General features: G+C 37.2%; 1 protein-coding gene and 1 long non-coding RNA gene across 4 annotated transcripts in view; one reads left to right on the top strand and one right to left on the bottom strand.

The window, feature by feature from the left end:
- Positions 1–2,831, top strand: part of DCAF5 (DDB1 and CUL4 associated factor 5) — a 39,468-nt gene extending 36,637 nt beyond the window's left edge. The window contains exon 9 of the mRNA XM_026708796.2: positions 885–2,831. Coding sequence (XP_026564581.1) covers positions 885–2,669 — 1,785 coding nt within the window. The 3' untranslated portion in view covers positions 2,670–2,831. The remainder of the gene's footprint in view (positions 1–884) is intronic.
- LOC148128194 (uncharacterized) overlaps positions 1–14,459 on the bottom strand; it is a 45,603-nt gene that overhangs the window by 16,374 nt on the left and 14,770 nt on the right. For 2 of the 3 annotated variants that reach the window (XR_015740981.1, XR_015740984.1), the window contains exon 3: positions 13,185–13,387. This is a non-coding gene — a long non-coding RNA (uncharacterized LOC148128194). Of the gene's footprint in view, positions 1–5,264; positions 6,995–13,184; positions 13,388–14,459 lie in introns of those variants that run through there. The other variant, XR_015740983.1, reaches the window with a different exon arrangement.

The following is a 14,459-nucleotide window of genomic DNA, read 5'->3' as shown; positions in this document are numbered from 1 at the left end:
CTAACTATAAATACTTGCAGCTTACAGCTTCTAGCATGTAAAAGTAATTTGATGATTTCATTCATAATGGAGATGCTGTTAGACTTTATTTCTGATTAACAATCTCAAAACCTAAGTTCTACACCAAATGTAACTTAGTAATTCTAAGTAATATATTTATTGTACAAAATTCTACTTCCTGAGTTAAGATTTTAAAGAGAGTTTTGTGAGTTTCAGTTAGATTACTGTGACAAAATAAAATGTAAGAAAGAATATAAAGTTATAAAATCAAGGTTTTATTTTATAATAGCCATGAAAGTAATAGTTGCACAGTTACCATAGTAAAATTTCTCCTCCTCGAAGCTGAAGAAGTGCCCAATGCATCTCTCAACTAATAATATTTTTTTTCATTTTTCATCTTGTAATATAGGAATGTCTACAATTGCTAAATGAAATATTATATGTAATCTCATAAAGCATAGTGGCATATTTCTTCATCCAAGTAATGCTAGTTTCCTGGGAAACCAGTATCTTGGTTTGTGCCTAGATTTTTTACACAGAACACAGCTAGGCATTTTTAGCCATCCCTTCTGTACTCTTCCTTTCCCCACCCCCACGCTGCCCCACCAGTAGACACTTATTGCATAAAAATAGAGCACTGCAGTCTGGGCATTTTTATGAGTTGTGAATCCTCCAGTTCAGGTGGGGGAAAAAATCTTTTATCTGAATGCACTTATAGAATGGAATTAAAATAAGTGTGCTTCTAAGGCTCCCCACATCAGTACTACTTCTCTAAAATCGGTATGATATTTCAGTGGCTTATAATGTTGCTTATTTAATTTTTTAATGTCCTGACATTATGTGTGGTAAGGGCATAAAGTGATTTTTTTTCTATTTGTTTATAGATCTGGAGCCCTTATCGACAACCTGGTGGCACGGGAGATCTTGATGGTAAAATTGAAGATGATTCACGTTGTCTCTATACACACGAGGAGTACATTAATCTTGTATTAAATAGTGGCAGTGGCCTGTCTCATGATTATGCCAATCAGTCAGTCCAAGAGGACCCACGAATGATGGCCTTCTTTGACTCCTTGGTCCGCCGAGAAATTGAGGGGTGGAGTTCTGACTCTGACAGTGATCTCAGTGAAAGTACTATCCTGCAGCTCCATGCTGGAGTAAGTGAGCGCTCTGGCTATAGTGAATCTGAGTCCTCCACTTCTCTACGTCATTCTCCACCTCATATGATAGAAGAATCCGATGAACCTGCCTATAACTTGGGAACTTTGAGATCCACTGAATCTCCATCACCCAGAGAAGCTACAGCTTCTCGTCAGCAACGGTTATCTGCACTTAGGAGATATCAAGACAAACGCCTCCTAGCCCTTTCCAATGAATCTGATTCTGATGAAAACACCTGTGAGACCGAGCTGGATGCTGATCTTTTCCCAAGACCAAGGTCGCCTAGTCCTGAAGAGAATGACTCAAGCAGCTCCAGCAGTAGCAGCAGCAGCACAGAAGATGATGACGAATTGAACGAGAGACGTGCCTTAACCAGGCAGCGCAATGCTCAGAGACGAAGACAAAGACAAAAGCCACAAAAGGAAGAAAGGTCTAACGCAAATGCAGGAAACACAAGTACTTATATAGGTGAAGACCTTTATGATTATCCCCAAATCAAAGTGGATGATCTCTCTGCTTCTCCAGCTTCATCGCCTGAAAGAAGTGCCGGAAACCCAGAGGTCCGTAAAGAGAAGATTTTTCCTTGCTCTGAGAGTGAATCAGTAGATAGGAAGCTTTACAAAGCTTTTCGTTGGCTTCATTACATGTCTTATGCAACTAATAAAGATGGTGAATCTTCATGCGGAGGTGGAGAAAGTGAAGGAAGACCAGGAACTAGCAGAAAAGCTCTTAGCAGTCAAGATTCTTCTGCTGCTGAAAGCTATAGCAAAGACATTTTCAAGGATTGTAACGCAGCAGAAACTTCTAGAAATGTTCAAGAACATGAATGTGATAATCAACGACCGGTAGAAAACCAGGAAACCCTAGCCCAGGCTACTGGGAGTGGCGGATCTATAGAGCATCCTTTTGAAGCTAAGAAGCTCAACGGAAAAGCCATTTGCAAAGAAAGAGTTAGTTGCATTGAGGAGTCATGCAATCAACCTTCAGGATTTGTGGAACAGAAAAATAGCCAGAATTGTCAAACAACATCCAGCCACAACCCACTGGCTGTTTCTAAGGATTCATTTTCTACTCCTGCCAATGGTAACACATCTGGAAATTTATCTAGAAACCAAACAGATGACAATGAGGATAGGAACACTGACAATTCCTGTACAAACTACAGTAATGGCCATATACACTCACATTCTCCTTACCTTAATAATGGACAGAATTTTGGAGAGCAGGAGGTTCTGGGTCAAGGAAGACAACTACACTTAAACGTTGATAAAGGCAGCAGCTTTGTGCAGACATGCACATCATTGCACAAGGAATGCTGCCTGTCTGCAACAGACTCTTCCAGTCACAGCATGAGCATGAAAGAGGAGGTTGCTGAATTGCATCCTGCAGACAGTGATGGCTCACAAAACCATGGACGACAGAAAAGGCACAGAGCAGAGTTTGAAGACACAGATTCTGAGAGGTCTTCCTCAGAAAAGAAGTTGAAAACACACACAGTCTGGTTCTGAAATGTTGCATTTCCAACTCTTCATTCCATTCTTCAGTGGGTCTGTTATAAATTGACAAGGGGCTATGTTGTATAAAAATCTAATCAACTTCTTTAAAATAAGACTGAGTATAGTGTACCCTTACAAGGTTTTGCTCAAGTAAACACTGATTCAGACAGTTGACTTTTTCTTGTGTGACGTGTGGTGTTTGTTCAGCCAGCTACTTAAAGTAGCTATTGTACATTTTATTCTAAAAATATAATTCTTAGAGTGTTAATACTGTGGAGTTTTTTCAGTCTGAGTTGAATGATAGGCAAACATCCTACAAATGATGCTTTTTGGAGCATGGTTTCTGTTTAAGAAAACAGACAAACTTGGATGCAGCCTTTAAAACCTCTCATGCTTCTGAAATCTTAAAAAGAGTTTAGTTTGGAAGCAACCTCATGGTTTATGTATGTGAAGTAACATCAACAGCTGTTATGAACTTGTAATCCATTACTCATATATGAGGTTTTGTTTGAACTAGAGACTGTTAAGGTAGAATCCATAATGATCTTTCTTTTTTTTTATTCTCTCAAACTAACTTTCTCCCATTATATAATAACCACAGTAACCATGTTGAATGGATTGGGAAGTAAATTCACTTCCAGTTGAAGTATGATCCAGAAGGAGCCATTGCAATTTTTGACTTCCCCAGATTACAAAATTACAAAATAATTACAAAATAGCTTTTATCTCTGTGACATTAACAGCAGAGCCTAGAGAAGTTGGTTAGTCATTTCAGAGGAGGAGAAAGATGCATATTGGTGTACCTAACAGACTTTGAATTGATTCTTGAAATTTGGGGGGGGGTTTCCTTCATTTTTTAAAAAGATGAACTGGTCTTATTCAGAACAGTTGCCTGACTTCAGGCACCCTTGTTTTGCAGTCTTGCACTATATTACAAACAGTGCAGACTGATGTATGGTTTCAAATTAAACAAATATTTTTGTCTGTATGGGCTATCTTTGTGTTTTATAGTAAACTTAGAGTGGATATATTTTTATAATAGTTGTATATTGAAGGGAAGAGGTCTAGTAAATTCTTCTGGGACACCAATTAAATCATTTTCTTTTGTCAGTCGGCTTTACAAGTTACTTGCCTACTTAATTATGCCGGCTGATACAATCATAATGAGATGAGTAGAAGACAGTTGTGTATTTCCCAAGTTACTGTTGGGATGTGCAATTCACTTACGGAAGGGTACCAGCCTCTTCTGTCTGAAATTTGATCTTTCCAAAGTAGGTATTCACCCTGTTACACACTTGCTGTTTGCAAAAGATAGAAAGGTGGGAATAATTTCAGCATGAATCCTATTTCCAAATGCCCCATATTTATGCATCTATTGCATTTATTTTTTGTTCATATCTTTGAATATATTCCACCATTTTGGAAAAGATACCGGTTTCATTTTATTAAGGCACCCATGAGCCGATCAACTGATTCAGAACTATTAGTCGTGTCTTTATTTCCACACACACACCACTCAAAAAAAGCAAAGCCATCACCCACTCTTACTCATCTTTACTTCTTGCAAGTCCTACCAGTTCACCTCAGTTTACTTGCATGGAGGCCTGTGTAGAATTGCAAGGCCCAGAAAGATATACAGGAAATATAGTGTTCTGCTAGATTATGCTAGACTAAGGCAACCACTGACTGAAGTGAAAATAACAACTAACTAATGTTCTTATTCACAAAGACTGGAGGTAGCCAAATTTTGGGAACACAAGCATATGTTGAATTTGGAAAGCATTTTATGAACGCTCTCCCCAAATGACTAGAATAACAAAACTATACTATACTATATCTATACTAAAAAAAAATATCTTCCCTGTGATGAACAGAGCAGCCATAATACATACATGATTAAATATAAATTTAATAACTTTATTTGCTTACGAGAAAACAACAGATTAAACTGATCCCAGCCAGCCTATCTAAAAGTCTCTCTTACTAATTCAGCTTGCATTTTTTCCCCCTTTTGGTACAGTAGTCATACTTACAAATGAAATATGGCATCCAGGCATTCATCATTTCCACCTTTTCAAAGCCTGCCTATAGGCCCTATGGAGTAGGGTTGGGAAGGAGAAACAGAAGCATTCTTGGAAATAAAGCTAATGTTCTCTGGCTGACACTTTGAATTACAACATGCTCTTTTCAATTTATTTTGTAATAAAATATTTTTAAAATTTGGAGAAATGGGGGGAGGGCTAGTGACCAGAAGAGAAGTTTCCATGAGTTAGTTTGGTGCTATAAGATTTATTCTACTTACCCACTCACCTCTGGGAACTTTCTAAATTGCTGGATCATTGCTATGGACGTACGCCAAGGGATGTTACCAGAATAAAATGAGATGCCAAATGTTCCATGTATGTATTGAAGTTACTATGCTAAGAATGGGAATAAAAATGCTAAATTGTTGGACCTTTGAAAATCTATTAAAAGGAAATGCTTCTACAAACTTATGAACTAATGTTTAACATTTCGTGCAATATACCTCTTCCCAAGGGTAATGAGAACTTGGTCTGCTTAGGTACTCCTGCAATAAGCTGAAGTATAAAAGGTACGAGAATATAACCTAGTTCAAGTATCTATATTTATTAGTAAAAACAAATAATGTGTATTTAAGGATGTACAAATAGGGAATTTGTCCTCCTTTTAGAAATGCAAGAATGGTGAAATTTGATATTTCATTGGAAAAAGCAACTGTTCACCCTGTTATTTGATAGCATTAGTAAATAGTTTGATACTAAATTTCTAATCAATAAAATTACAAACTAGGTTATCCTCTTGGTAGCATAAAGTACATGATGCAAGCTGTCACATTCTGAGAATTGGGGCTTATTCTCTCTTTGTCTTGATGCATCATTCCTCCCCTTCTCATTTTGACATTCATTGAGTAGTAATTCTCAAGGAGAGCATAGATTAGCAAACCATCTTTTGTGTGACCAAGATTTGTGACTTTTTTGCTGTTTTCCTGCAGAAAATAGCAAAAAGCGCCCATTGGATACACTGGATTCACTTACTATATGGTTCGTTTAATGTGATTCATTTAATGATCACAATGACTCACTTTACAATTGTAGTAAAAACAGTTATAAAACTTGAATCATAGCACATGATAACCTGCTTAATGTTACCTGCACCTAAAGAAAAGTACATATAAACTGCCAAATTTCTACAGGAATAAACAATGTTGTATATTTAATCTGGAACCTATTTCATCTAGGTAGAAGAAAATACTTTTGATAGCCAACTATATATATTGCAGGGGTGGTGTAAGATTAAAAAGAAATCCAAACTGCTGATGAAATTTAATTGACTTTTACAGTGCACATCAAAAGGTCTTTGAGTGTACCAACCTAAATAAAATTTAAATTGGTAAACACAAGCTTTAATTCCATGCAGCTTTAAACAAGCCACATGTAGTTTTCAGACTGACATTGATGCAGCAACATTTGTATGTCACATTAAACAGTGTCTTTGTTACTGGATTGAAACCAGTTTATAGCCACTAAATCAGCAGGATATCTTCAGAGCATCAACTACTGTTTTTTTTTTAAATTAGAGTTTGGGTTGAGGATTTGAAAAATTGGGCCAGCTCCTCAACCTTCAAGAGAACTACCAATTATGATCATTTTCTTTTTACACCATTTCTACTGCCAAGACACCAAATTGTGGCTTCGGACATTTAAAGTTATATCAGCTACAAGAAACCCGGGATTGTTTGATTTATATTTCTCTGCTCCTAAAGGGAGAATTTGGGTCCCACTGACTTTAGTTGAAAAGCATTTAAAGTTTCTTGTTACAATAACTCTTATTGTTTTATGCTCCTATCCAAGATATTGATAAAGTGGATCTTTTCATAACTACAGCATTTTTCATAAATTGTAGCCTTGAAAGAAGATTGTCCTAAGTGACATAAAGAAGGTATATATGCATTTGTTATAACAACAAAACAACAACAAAACAACAACAATAATAATAATAAATGATATACATTTGACAACTTAATCTGAAATTTTCTTTTTAGCACATTCTAAAATAATAATATAGCAAAATCTAAAATATAGCAAAGTCATTCAGAATACGCCTCTTTGTGTGGTCAAATGCAACTGTAAACATTTTAAAAAAGGAAATCATTCAGTTTTATGGCAACAGGCATTTAGGTTTTGTCCTTCTAAATAAAATTTCATCATGTGCCTCTGAAAGCTTGTCTTGATCTTCTAACTATATGATGGACTTTAAAAACAAATCATCATGCCCCATGAAATCTCCGCCGCAGAAAACAATGAAGTATGTTTTATCTGTTAAGAAAAGACAGATATGGATCCCACAAGTTCAGCTGAAGAAATGTGACTTAGGAACACATAATGAATAGTAGGTTTGGATAATGATTCAGATTTAATTCCGAAGAGACACTTCACAGTAGGCAAGGACACAAGCTAATGAGTTGTCTGCAGCTCCTTAAAGCAACTTTGCTTTTCCCCAAGGATTGCTTGGCAGCTATGAACTGAACCTGAACTGCAACACAGTCCTAATTTAAAAACAACAACATGGAGCTAATCATGACATTTCTTGTGCCGGCCACAGAGGATGCAATATGTCCAGATGTAGTTTAATTGGCCAACAGCTGGGAAAGAGATTTGTTTAGACGCCTTATAATTCTCTGAATTTAAGACAGAAAAATTGAAAGTATCTTTTATTTTTTTTAAAGAGCTGCAGATAAATCCCCACCCTCTCTCTGCCCCAAACATGGCAGAACATCTAGGCAAGACTGAGAGCTGATAATGTTTGTCCACTCTGCAGAACTCAAGGGTGTCTTACCAATTATTAGCTTTCCAGAATGGAGAGATGTGAAAGGCTTTCTAAGAAACTACTGAAATTTTGAACATAGATCTTTACTAGATACTTTGGCTGGGATTGTGTCCCAGTTTTGTCAAAGCAATGATGTGTGAAATCCTGACCTGATGCTCTTGCAAAGAATGTCAGCATAAGTAGTAAGTGTATTTGGGGGATGCACCAACACATGTGGAAGAGCTTATCGCTTATTTAAAATCCTTTGCAAAGTTCAAGAATGCTGCATCCTTTTATATTACTGACTGCATAGCCATATCTTCTGTGTTTGGAAAGCTGGCCTATTAATATCACATAGGCAGGCTATCCGATTTCAGTATAATTCCCAAAGCATTTTGAATAATAACTTGTTTTAAACCAACAGAAGGAATAAAGCATTCACAAGAATTTATATCTCTAGCACATAATCCAACCCTTGATGTCTGAGCTGGCGGAAATTTAGATACAGCTCACTAAGCGATGCTTGATGTGAAACACCCAAAAGTTGGAACTGATCTTCATAAGATGTATAGCATACAGAAACATGTCTAAAAAAATAAAATATGAAACAAAGGCCTCCTTTGAAACCTGCAGCCCAAGCATCAAAAATTAATTTCCAATTATGATTTATCATTATTGGTTGCATTAGATGTGTGTAAAAAGTAAGCAAGAACTTGAAATATCTGGATTTTTCATACCATGTATGATAATTGCTCATTGAATTTAATCTAAATTAAATCCACAATTTTCTTAATTACCAGCTTGTATTTCTCTACTTAAAGATGGTCTAAGCACATTGGACTAATGCTTCATTTGATTTGTTTCACTATCCTATCCCCCTACCCCAAGAAAAATATATTTTCAGCATATAAAAATGGCTGAAACTGAGTAGAAATCAAGCAGATCCTTTTCACTAGGACACAATATCTGAACCAGATACCAACAGCCTTATCAATTAGGAATTCTGGGACTAAAAATCCCAACATGTTTTAAAGATACACAATTCAGAAAATCTGTACTATATCTTAGTTCTTAATAAAACATACATTTAGTCCCTTCAGAGAGATATTCACCTCTTATTTCAATTGTTCGATCACTTTGAAATAACTCAGTGGTGCCTAAGTGGATCATATTTGTCCAGAAGCTCCTGCTGCTAAAATTCATCTTAAGTATAGAGTAAATACTGGAGAAACTTCTAATGAAAATTCCATAGTAGTACACAAAGGGAACCATGGAATACACAAGAAAGAGGATGCCTATTAAACATATTTGGGTTGCATTTGATTTTTAAAAATATTTGGAAGGTAGCTATTGTTCTGGCCTTCTGCAATATTGCCATGGTTTCTCAGAATAGGTCCTACTGAGTTTATGGGAACTTAACCGTAAGTAAGTGTAGGTAGCATTGCAGTTCCTTGGGATTGTTCCATGCCAGAATCAGTTGCAGCCTTTTTTAACAAATATTTATTTAAAGGAAAGCAGACATTATTTCTTGATAGCAACTCAAGAACAGTCAGAATATCCCACCAACTGGAGTCACTCAAGGTAAACATTAGCTTAAGAGAAAAATATATATGGTTAACTGGATAAATACTTGCATAAAATTTCATTTGGACATACCAGATACCTCAAAAGCTACATTTTAAGATGTAGCTCATTAATTTTTTTAGTGAACCAAATGAGATTCCAATTAACTAGAAAACCCATCACAATGCTAACAAAAGAAATAGACAGAATTGGCATGCATATGGGATTTGTAAACTTTCACTGTGAAGTTCAATTACATTAACAAGGAAAGCAAAGTTGCCAGGTTTGTAATTTTTACATCAATCTAATTTATTCCTCTAGGCCCTTTCCTAGATGCACTAATAAATCTTCCTTTAATCAAATCTATTTCAGAATAGGAAACTGCTGAAAAGAAATACTTTGCTGTCTCTTGCAACAGTTTACTTATTATTATAAACTACAAAAAATAATCTAGGAGGAACCAAACCTTTGCTTAAGAAAATAACACCAGAAGATCTAGTGTTGTTTTTTTTTTCTTGATAATTAATAATAATCAGGAGCCTCACTCAAAACTGTAAAAGGAATATCTCCTATAGGCAAACTTATCAGCTGTAGTTCTCATCTCCAATAGCTTCTTCTACATTAAAACAGCCTTGCCTGGTTAGATTTGGGACAATGAAAGAGATCTTTTTGAAAGTTTAGCAAAGCAGTCATGTAGCCGAATAATACAATAAGTGAATGAAAAATAACTGTCACTTCCTGAGTGTTCTCCAGCAGAGATGTTTTAAATTAGAAAGGGTATAATTTCTGCAGGGTTTTGTTGTTGTTGCTTTTCACAGTTAAATGCTGGTTGTTTAAGCTCAACAGCTGCTCTTTGTCCTGACAAAGCAACTGCTAGGGATTGATTCTATACAGAGAGTTTGCTTCTGTACAGACTTGATGGAAAATTGACAATGTATAAAACCATGACTACAAAAAAGAAACATTTGCTATTAGTTAAAGAAGGTCATAAAAATTTTTGAGCGTAAGGATGGAGCCAGCAATTCAGCTTTCTTTGCTATGTACAGAGGGGAAAGTAGCAGTTTGGCTTAAACAGGAAGAAGACCTCTACTGGACAGATGGCGCTTCTGGACGTTCTCCAGTTGTATGCATCCAAATCAAAGTAATAGATCGCCAGAGAGTGTCAGGAAACTTCTCAGCAGGAATAAAATTCTAATCTCTAAAAATAATGTTTAGAGGCATAGTTTTGCAAGGAGAAATGGGGGAGGAAGGTTAAGACATGTTATATCACATAAGAAAGGATCTAATTTATCAGGGATTGGTCATATTAGTAAAGGGATGATAAGAGATTAATCCAATATGTCTGTAGGGCAAAAATTGGGGAAAATCTCCTTTTCCCAGCAGGCAGAAGGAATTTCTATCTCTGCCAATTTCACACATATCAGCAAACAATTATTCACTCAGTTTAGAGCGTATATCTGTATATACTGTAAAAACTATTTAAGGGCTATTATTCTGGCTTAAGAGACATTGTTTTAGTGCTCTACTGCTAGAGTCATACAGTTGCAAATTCTTACCTCATTTCAGCTACTGGACATAAATCTTATCATGGTTAAGTGGTATTTACCCTGTAGTAAGTTGGGCACTTATAAATTGTATAAGTGTTTGTCTCCTGAACTAAGAACAAGCCTCACATATGTGTGGGATATTCACATTAAGGGTGATAAAAATAATCCAGGATAAATCAACATGGATAGGTTCACACATCACAATAATGCGTAATGCATAATGCAATAAGTGTTTTGTTTACTGCAATTTGTAACCCATGGTTTAAGGAATGAGGCATGTAAATACAGGAAATAACAATTACTCAACAAGCCATGGTTCAAAGCTTCAAGCTTAGCATGATGTGTGAATGAAGCGTTAGTTTTAAACAGTGTTTCCATTTCTCTGACCCCAATCTAAACATCCCTTGGAAGTGAAATTACCAACAGGGATAAACTCATAATGTACTGTGTGCTTAAAGTGTAAAAATTCTTAAGCAAGCTTTGTGTAAATGATTACCACAGCTGTGGCAAACTGCTGATATGGCTTTATCCCCAAGGAATTAAAATATTGTCAACAAGAAAAGAATAACCTCTTTACAGCAGCCCAAGCTATCATTGTTGTTGCTCTTTTATGCTTTAAAGAGAGAATTGAACATTTAATTCAAATTTGAGAATGTTGTTATAATGGGCATTTGGAAAATCCTGATCTCAAGTAGGGGTATCAAACTCAAGACCCGTGGGGCAGATCCAGCCCATCATATGGTTAGATCTGGCCCAAAAGGCTGTCCTAGAAACAGCAAAGGACCAGCCCCATGTTCATTGGCCCAGGCTGGCCAGGTTATGATCTACAACTTGGTGGTGGCCATCCGGACCAGAACACAGCCAGCCTTAGATCCGTGGGACTGCCCTGGAGCCAGCAAGGAGCTAACCCTGCCCTGCCCCCTGGGCGTACACTGGAGACAATGGATATCCCCAGCGTCGCTTGGGCCAACATGGGCACTCCCAATGCAAGCAATGTCAAGCTGGCCACGCCCACCCCAGTCATGACCATCCAGTCAGCTGTGACCACCCGGCCTTACCCACCCACCTGTCCATGCCCACCCAACCTCCCAAGGTCAGCCACAACCTGGATGCGGCCCTCAATGAAATCAAGTTTGACACCCCACATACACATATATACCTCTCTATAGTGAAATGGGGACAAGGTAGAAAGATTCTAGAATAGTAGTGGTGAATCTGGATATATTAAGAAGAAATAGGATAGTAACTAAAATAGAAGATTTCTATCGGAAGTGCTGATTTTTTAGACAAGAGCAGACATGGATTTGTTGTGTAGAAGATCCAAGTTTGGACTCTTGATACCCAACAATAAGACTAAGAAACTCTCTTTCCCTGAGATCTGGAAAGCCACAGCTAGAACTTGCTACTTGATGTATTTCCTGTCAGGCACAGGAAAAATATAAATGACAGTTGATTTTCCATGGGTAAAAACTTCAGGGCTTTTTGTTATGGGTAGAATAATTAACATTAGTTAATTACAGTTACCTATCTTAAGCTGCAACTTTAAGCAGTCTTAGAAACTCATTTTTAAACACATTGAATCAGCTAAATTGAACTGAATTACACTGCCTCTAAATAAATATGCTGACATTTAGATATGCAACTGGTATCCCAGTAGTTTCTGGTTAAGGCTCAAAAAATCCACTTAATGCAAGATTGAAAACCAAGTTTAGTGGTGAGGTATTGACTTCTTGAGTATCAGTTTCCTCTTTAATCAAGACTGTACTGTACTTCATTTCTCTTTCAAGTTCAGAGGATTAAGGTGGGGGAGGATGAAATTAGCTGCCTTTTATCTTTATTCTGCAACATCTGGCTCTGACTGTAGGATTTCCCACTCCGTTTCACCCATTTGTTCTTTATTCTTTCATTTGCTGAACCTAAACAACAGTTGGAGACTTTGGCTAGGTTTATACATTATGTTAAGGCGTGATTTGTTTTAACCATAGTTAGTTGAATAAACAGAATAACATAGTTGGAAGGGACCTTGGATGTCTTCTAATCCAACCCTAGGACTAGGCTGTATTAACAGAGGGATAGAATCAAGTTCACGTGGTAAGATCACACTTAGAATACTGCATCCAGTTTTGGTCACCATGATGTAAAAAAAGATGTTGAGACTTTAGAAAGAGTGCATTGTAAACTATTGCATTGTAAAAATGAAAGAATTTTTGTGTGAATAAGTAAAGTAGAGTAAAATGTGCTTTACTCTAATCCTGGAGTTCTTCCTACTTGGCAATAATTCTCTCTGAACATACTGAACACATTTATATGACACACTTCACAAGAGTATGCCTGCCATCTTCATGCAGTTGACCTTCGCTACAATTCATATCTTGCATAAAGGCTTTCCTCACTTCTGAATTAAAATGTTATCTTTTTAAATATTATTATCTCTGATTGTGTTGCTCTTCCAGTTTCTAGCCCTTATCAGCCAACAGGAACCCAACTGCAAATCAGGATAGCAGTGAAAGGAATGGGCTAGAGAGAGGTTCTTTGGAACTGGTCTATATTGTATGCAGTAAAGCACACTTGTCAAACTTGTCAAACTCACCATTGTTACCCAGGAAGTTCCTTTTATCCTGGGTGCAATGCAGGACTGGGAGAGCAGCCGTCTTCCCTGTCTTAAGCTGTAGTTCCAGCAGCAGTTCGAAAAATTGGATGTTTGCCAGCAGCTCTTCCCGATAGCAGCCTCCATGGGCTTGTTTTGACCATTGATTTAGAATTGTTCCAAATTCAACCACCTCATAAACGCATCTGGTTGTAGAGATTAAAAGAGCTGTCAAAATTCAGCAGCTCCCCAGAACAGACTCAATTGCTAGGCTAAGAAAGGACATAATAAATGGAGGCATTTTCATAGCCACCATGTCTTCTATTCTGTAAGTCAGCTGATCCATGGGATGGGACAGTTGGTGGGAAAGTCAACTTTCCTTCTTCATTTGCAATGTCACCCAGCCAGCTCTCCAATCCTACAAATTAACTAATCCCTAGAACTGGAGATCGGCGAGATAGAGTACTAGACACATACAGTGCTTAAGCCAGAGGACGGTATCCAAGGACCAGAGGGGGGGTCTATTCATATTTGGCTATAGTAGCCAATGGAGCCAGGTCGATTCCACCTTATGGAGTCACTTGACTTCCTCAAGGACAGGCTGTGGAAGCACAGTGTACCCATCTGAGTTATCTTGGATTGCTGTCAGCATAATAGAAAAATAACTACCCCAGAATAGCTAAGAATAATTTAATAATTTGCCTCAGGATGGAGGATGGATGGATAAAAGACAATGTCATGGGGAACTGGCAGAAGAAGAAAAATAAGCTGCAGGGCATGTTAGATGCAACCCAATAATGAAAGTGATTATCACTCATCAGAAACTGAAGTCAAACTTGTTTTTTTCCTTTTTTGCCTGGCTCATTTTTCACCTTTAGCCTAGACCCCAGAAATGGATATGCTGCTCCCTCTTGTTGCCAGAACTGCACTGCTTTGTGTACCTCTTCAATATGGGACAAATTGCCCCACGGTGCTTTTTACTATAGTTTCTTGATCTTTTGTGTAAAAAGTATGGCAAAAGTAATTGTTCAGAACATAATCAAATGGAAGTTTCCTCAAACGCTCATTAGCCTACAGTGCATATCTTTCTATCTGCTGAGCACAGTTCACTGTTGCCATAGCAATGATGTAATACTTTAAATAGGTCTCATTCCAAAATAATATTGTGGCTCTTCATCTACTGTGGTTTAATTAAAAATAACTTTTCCTTCTGAAGCCCTTTGGCATTAGACTTTGTTATGTCCATTGAAGGAGAGGCTAGAAATGACCTTCCTAATT

Source organism: Pseudonaja textilis, chromosome 1, assembly GCF_049901715.1.
Source record: "Pseudonaja textilis isolate UNSWEBS1 chromosome 1, rPseTex1.2, whole genome shotgun sequence".
In the NCBI taxonomy this organism is placed as follows: domain Eukaryota; kingdom Metazoa; phylum Chordata; class Lepidosauria; order Squamata; family Elapidae; genus Pseudonaja; species Pseudonaja textilis.
The sequence above is the reverse complement of the archived record's forward strand: the minus strand, read 5'-3'. Positions and strand labels throughout refer to the sequence as shown.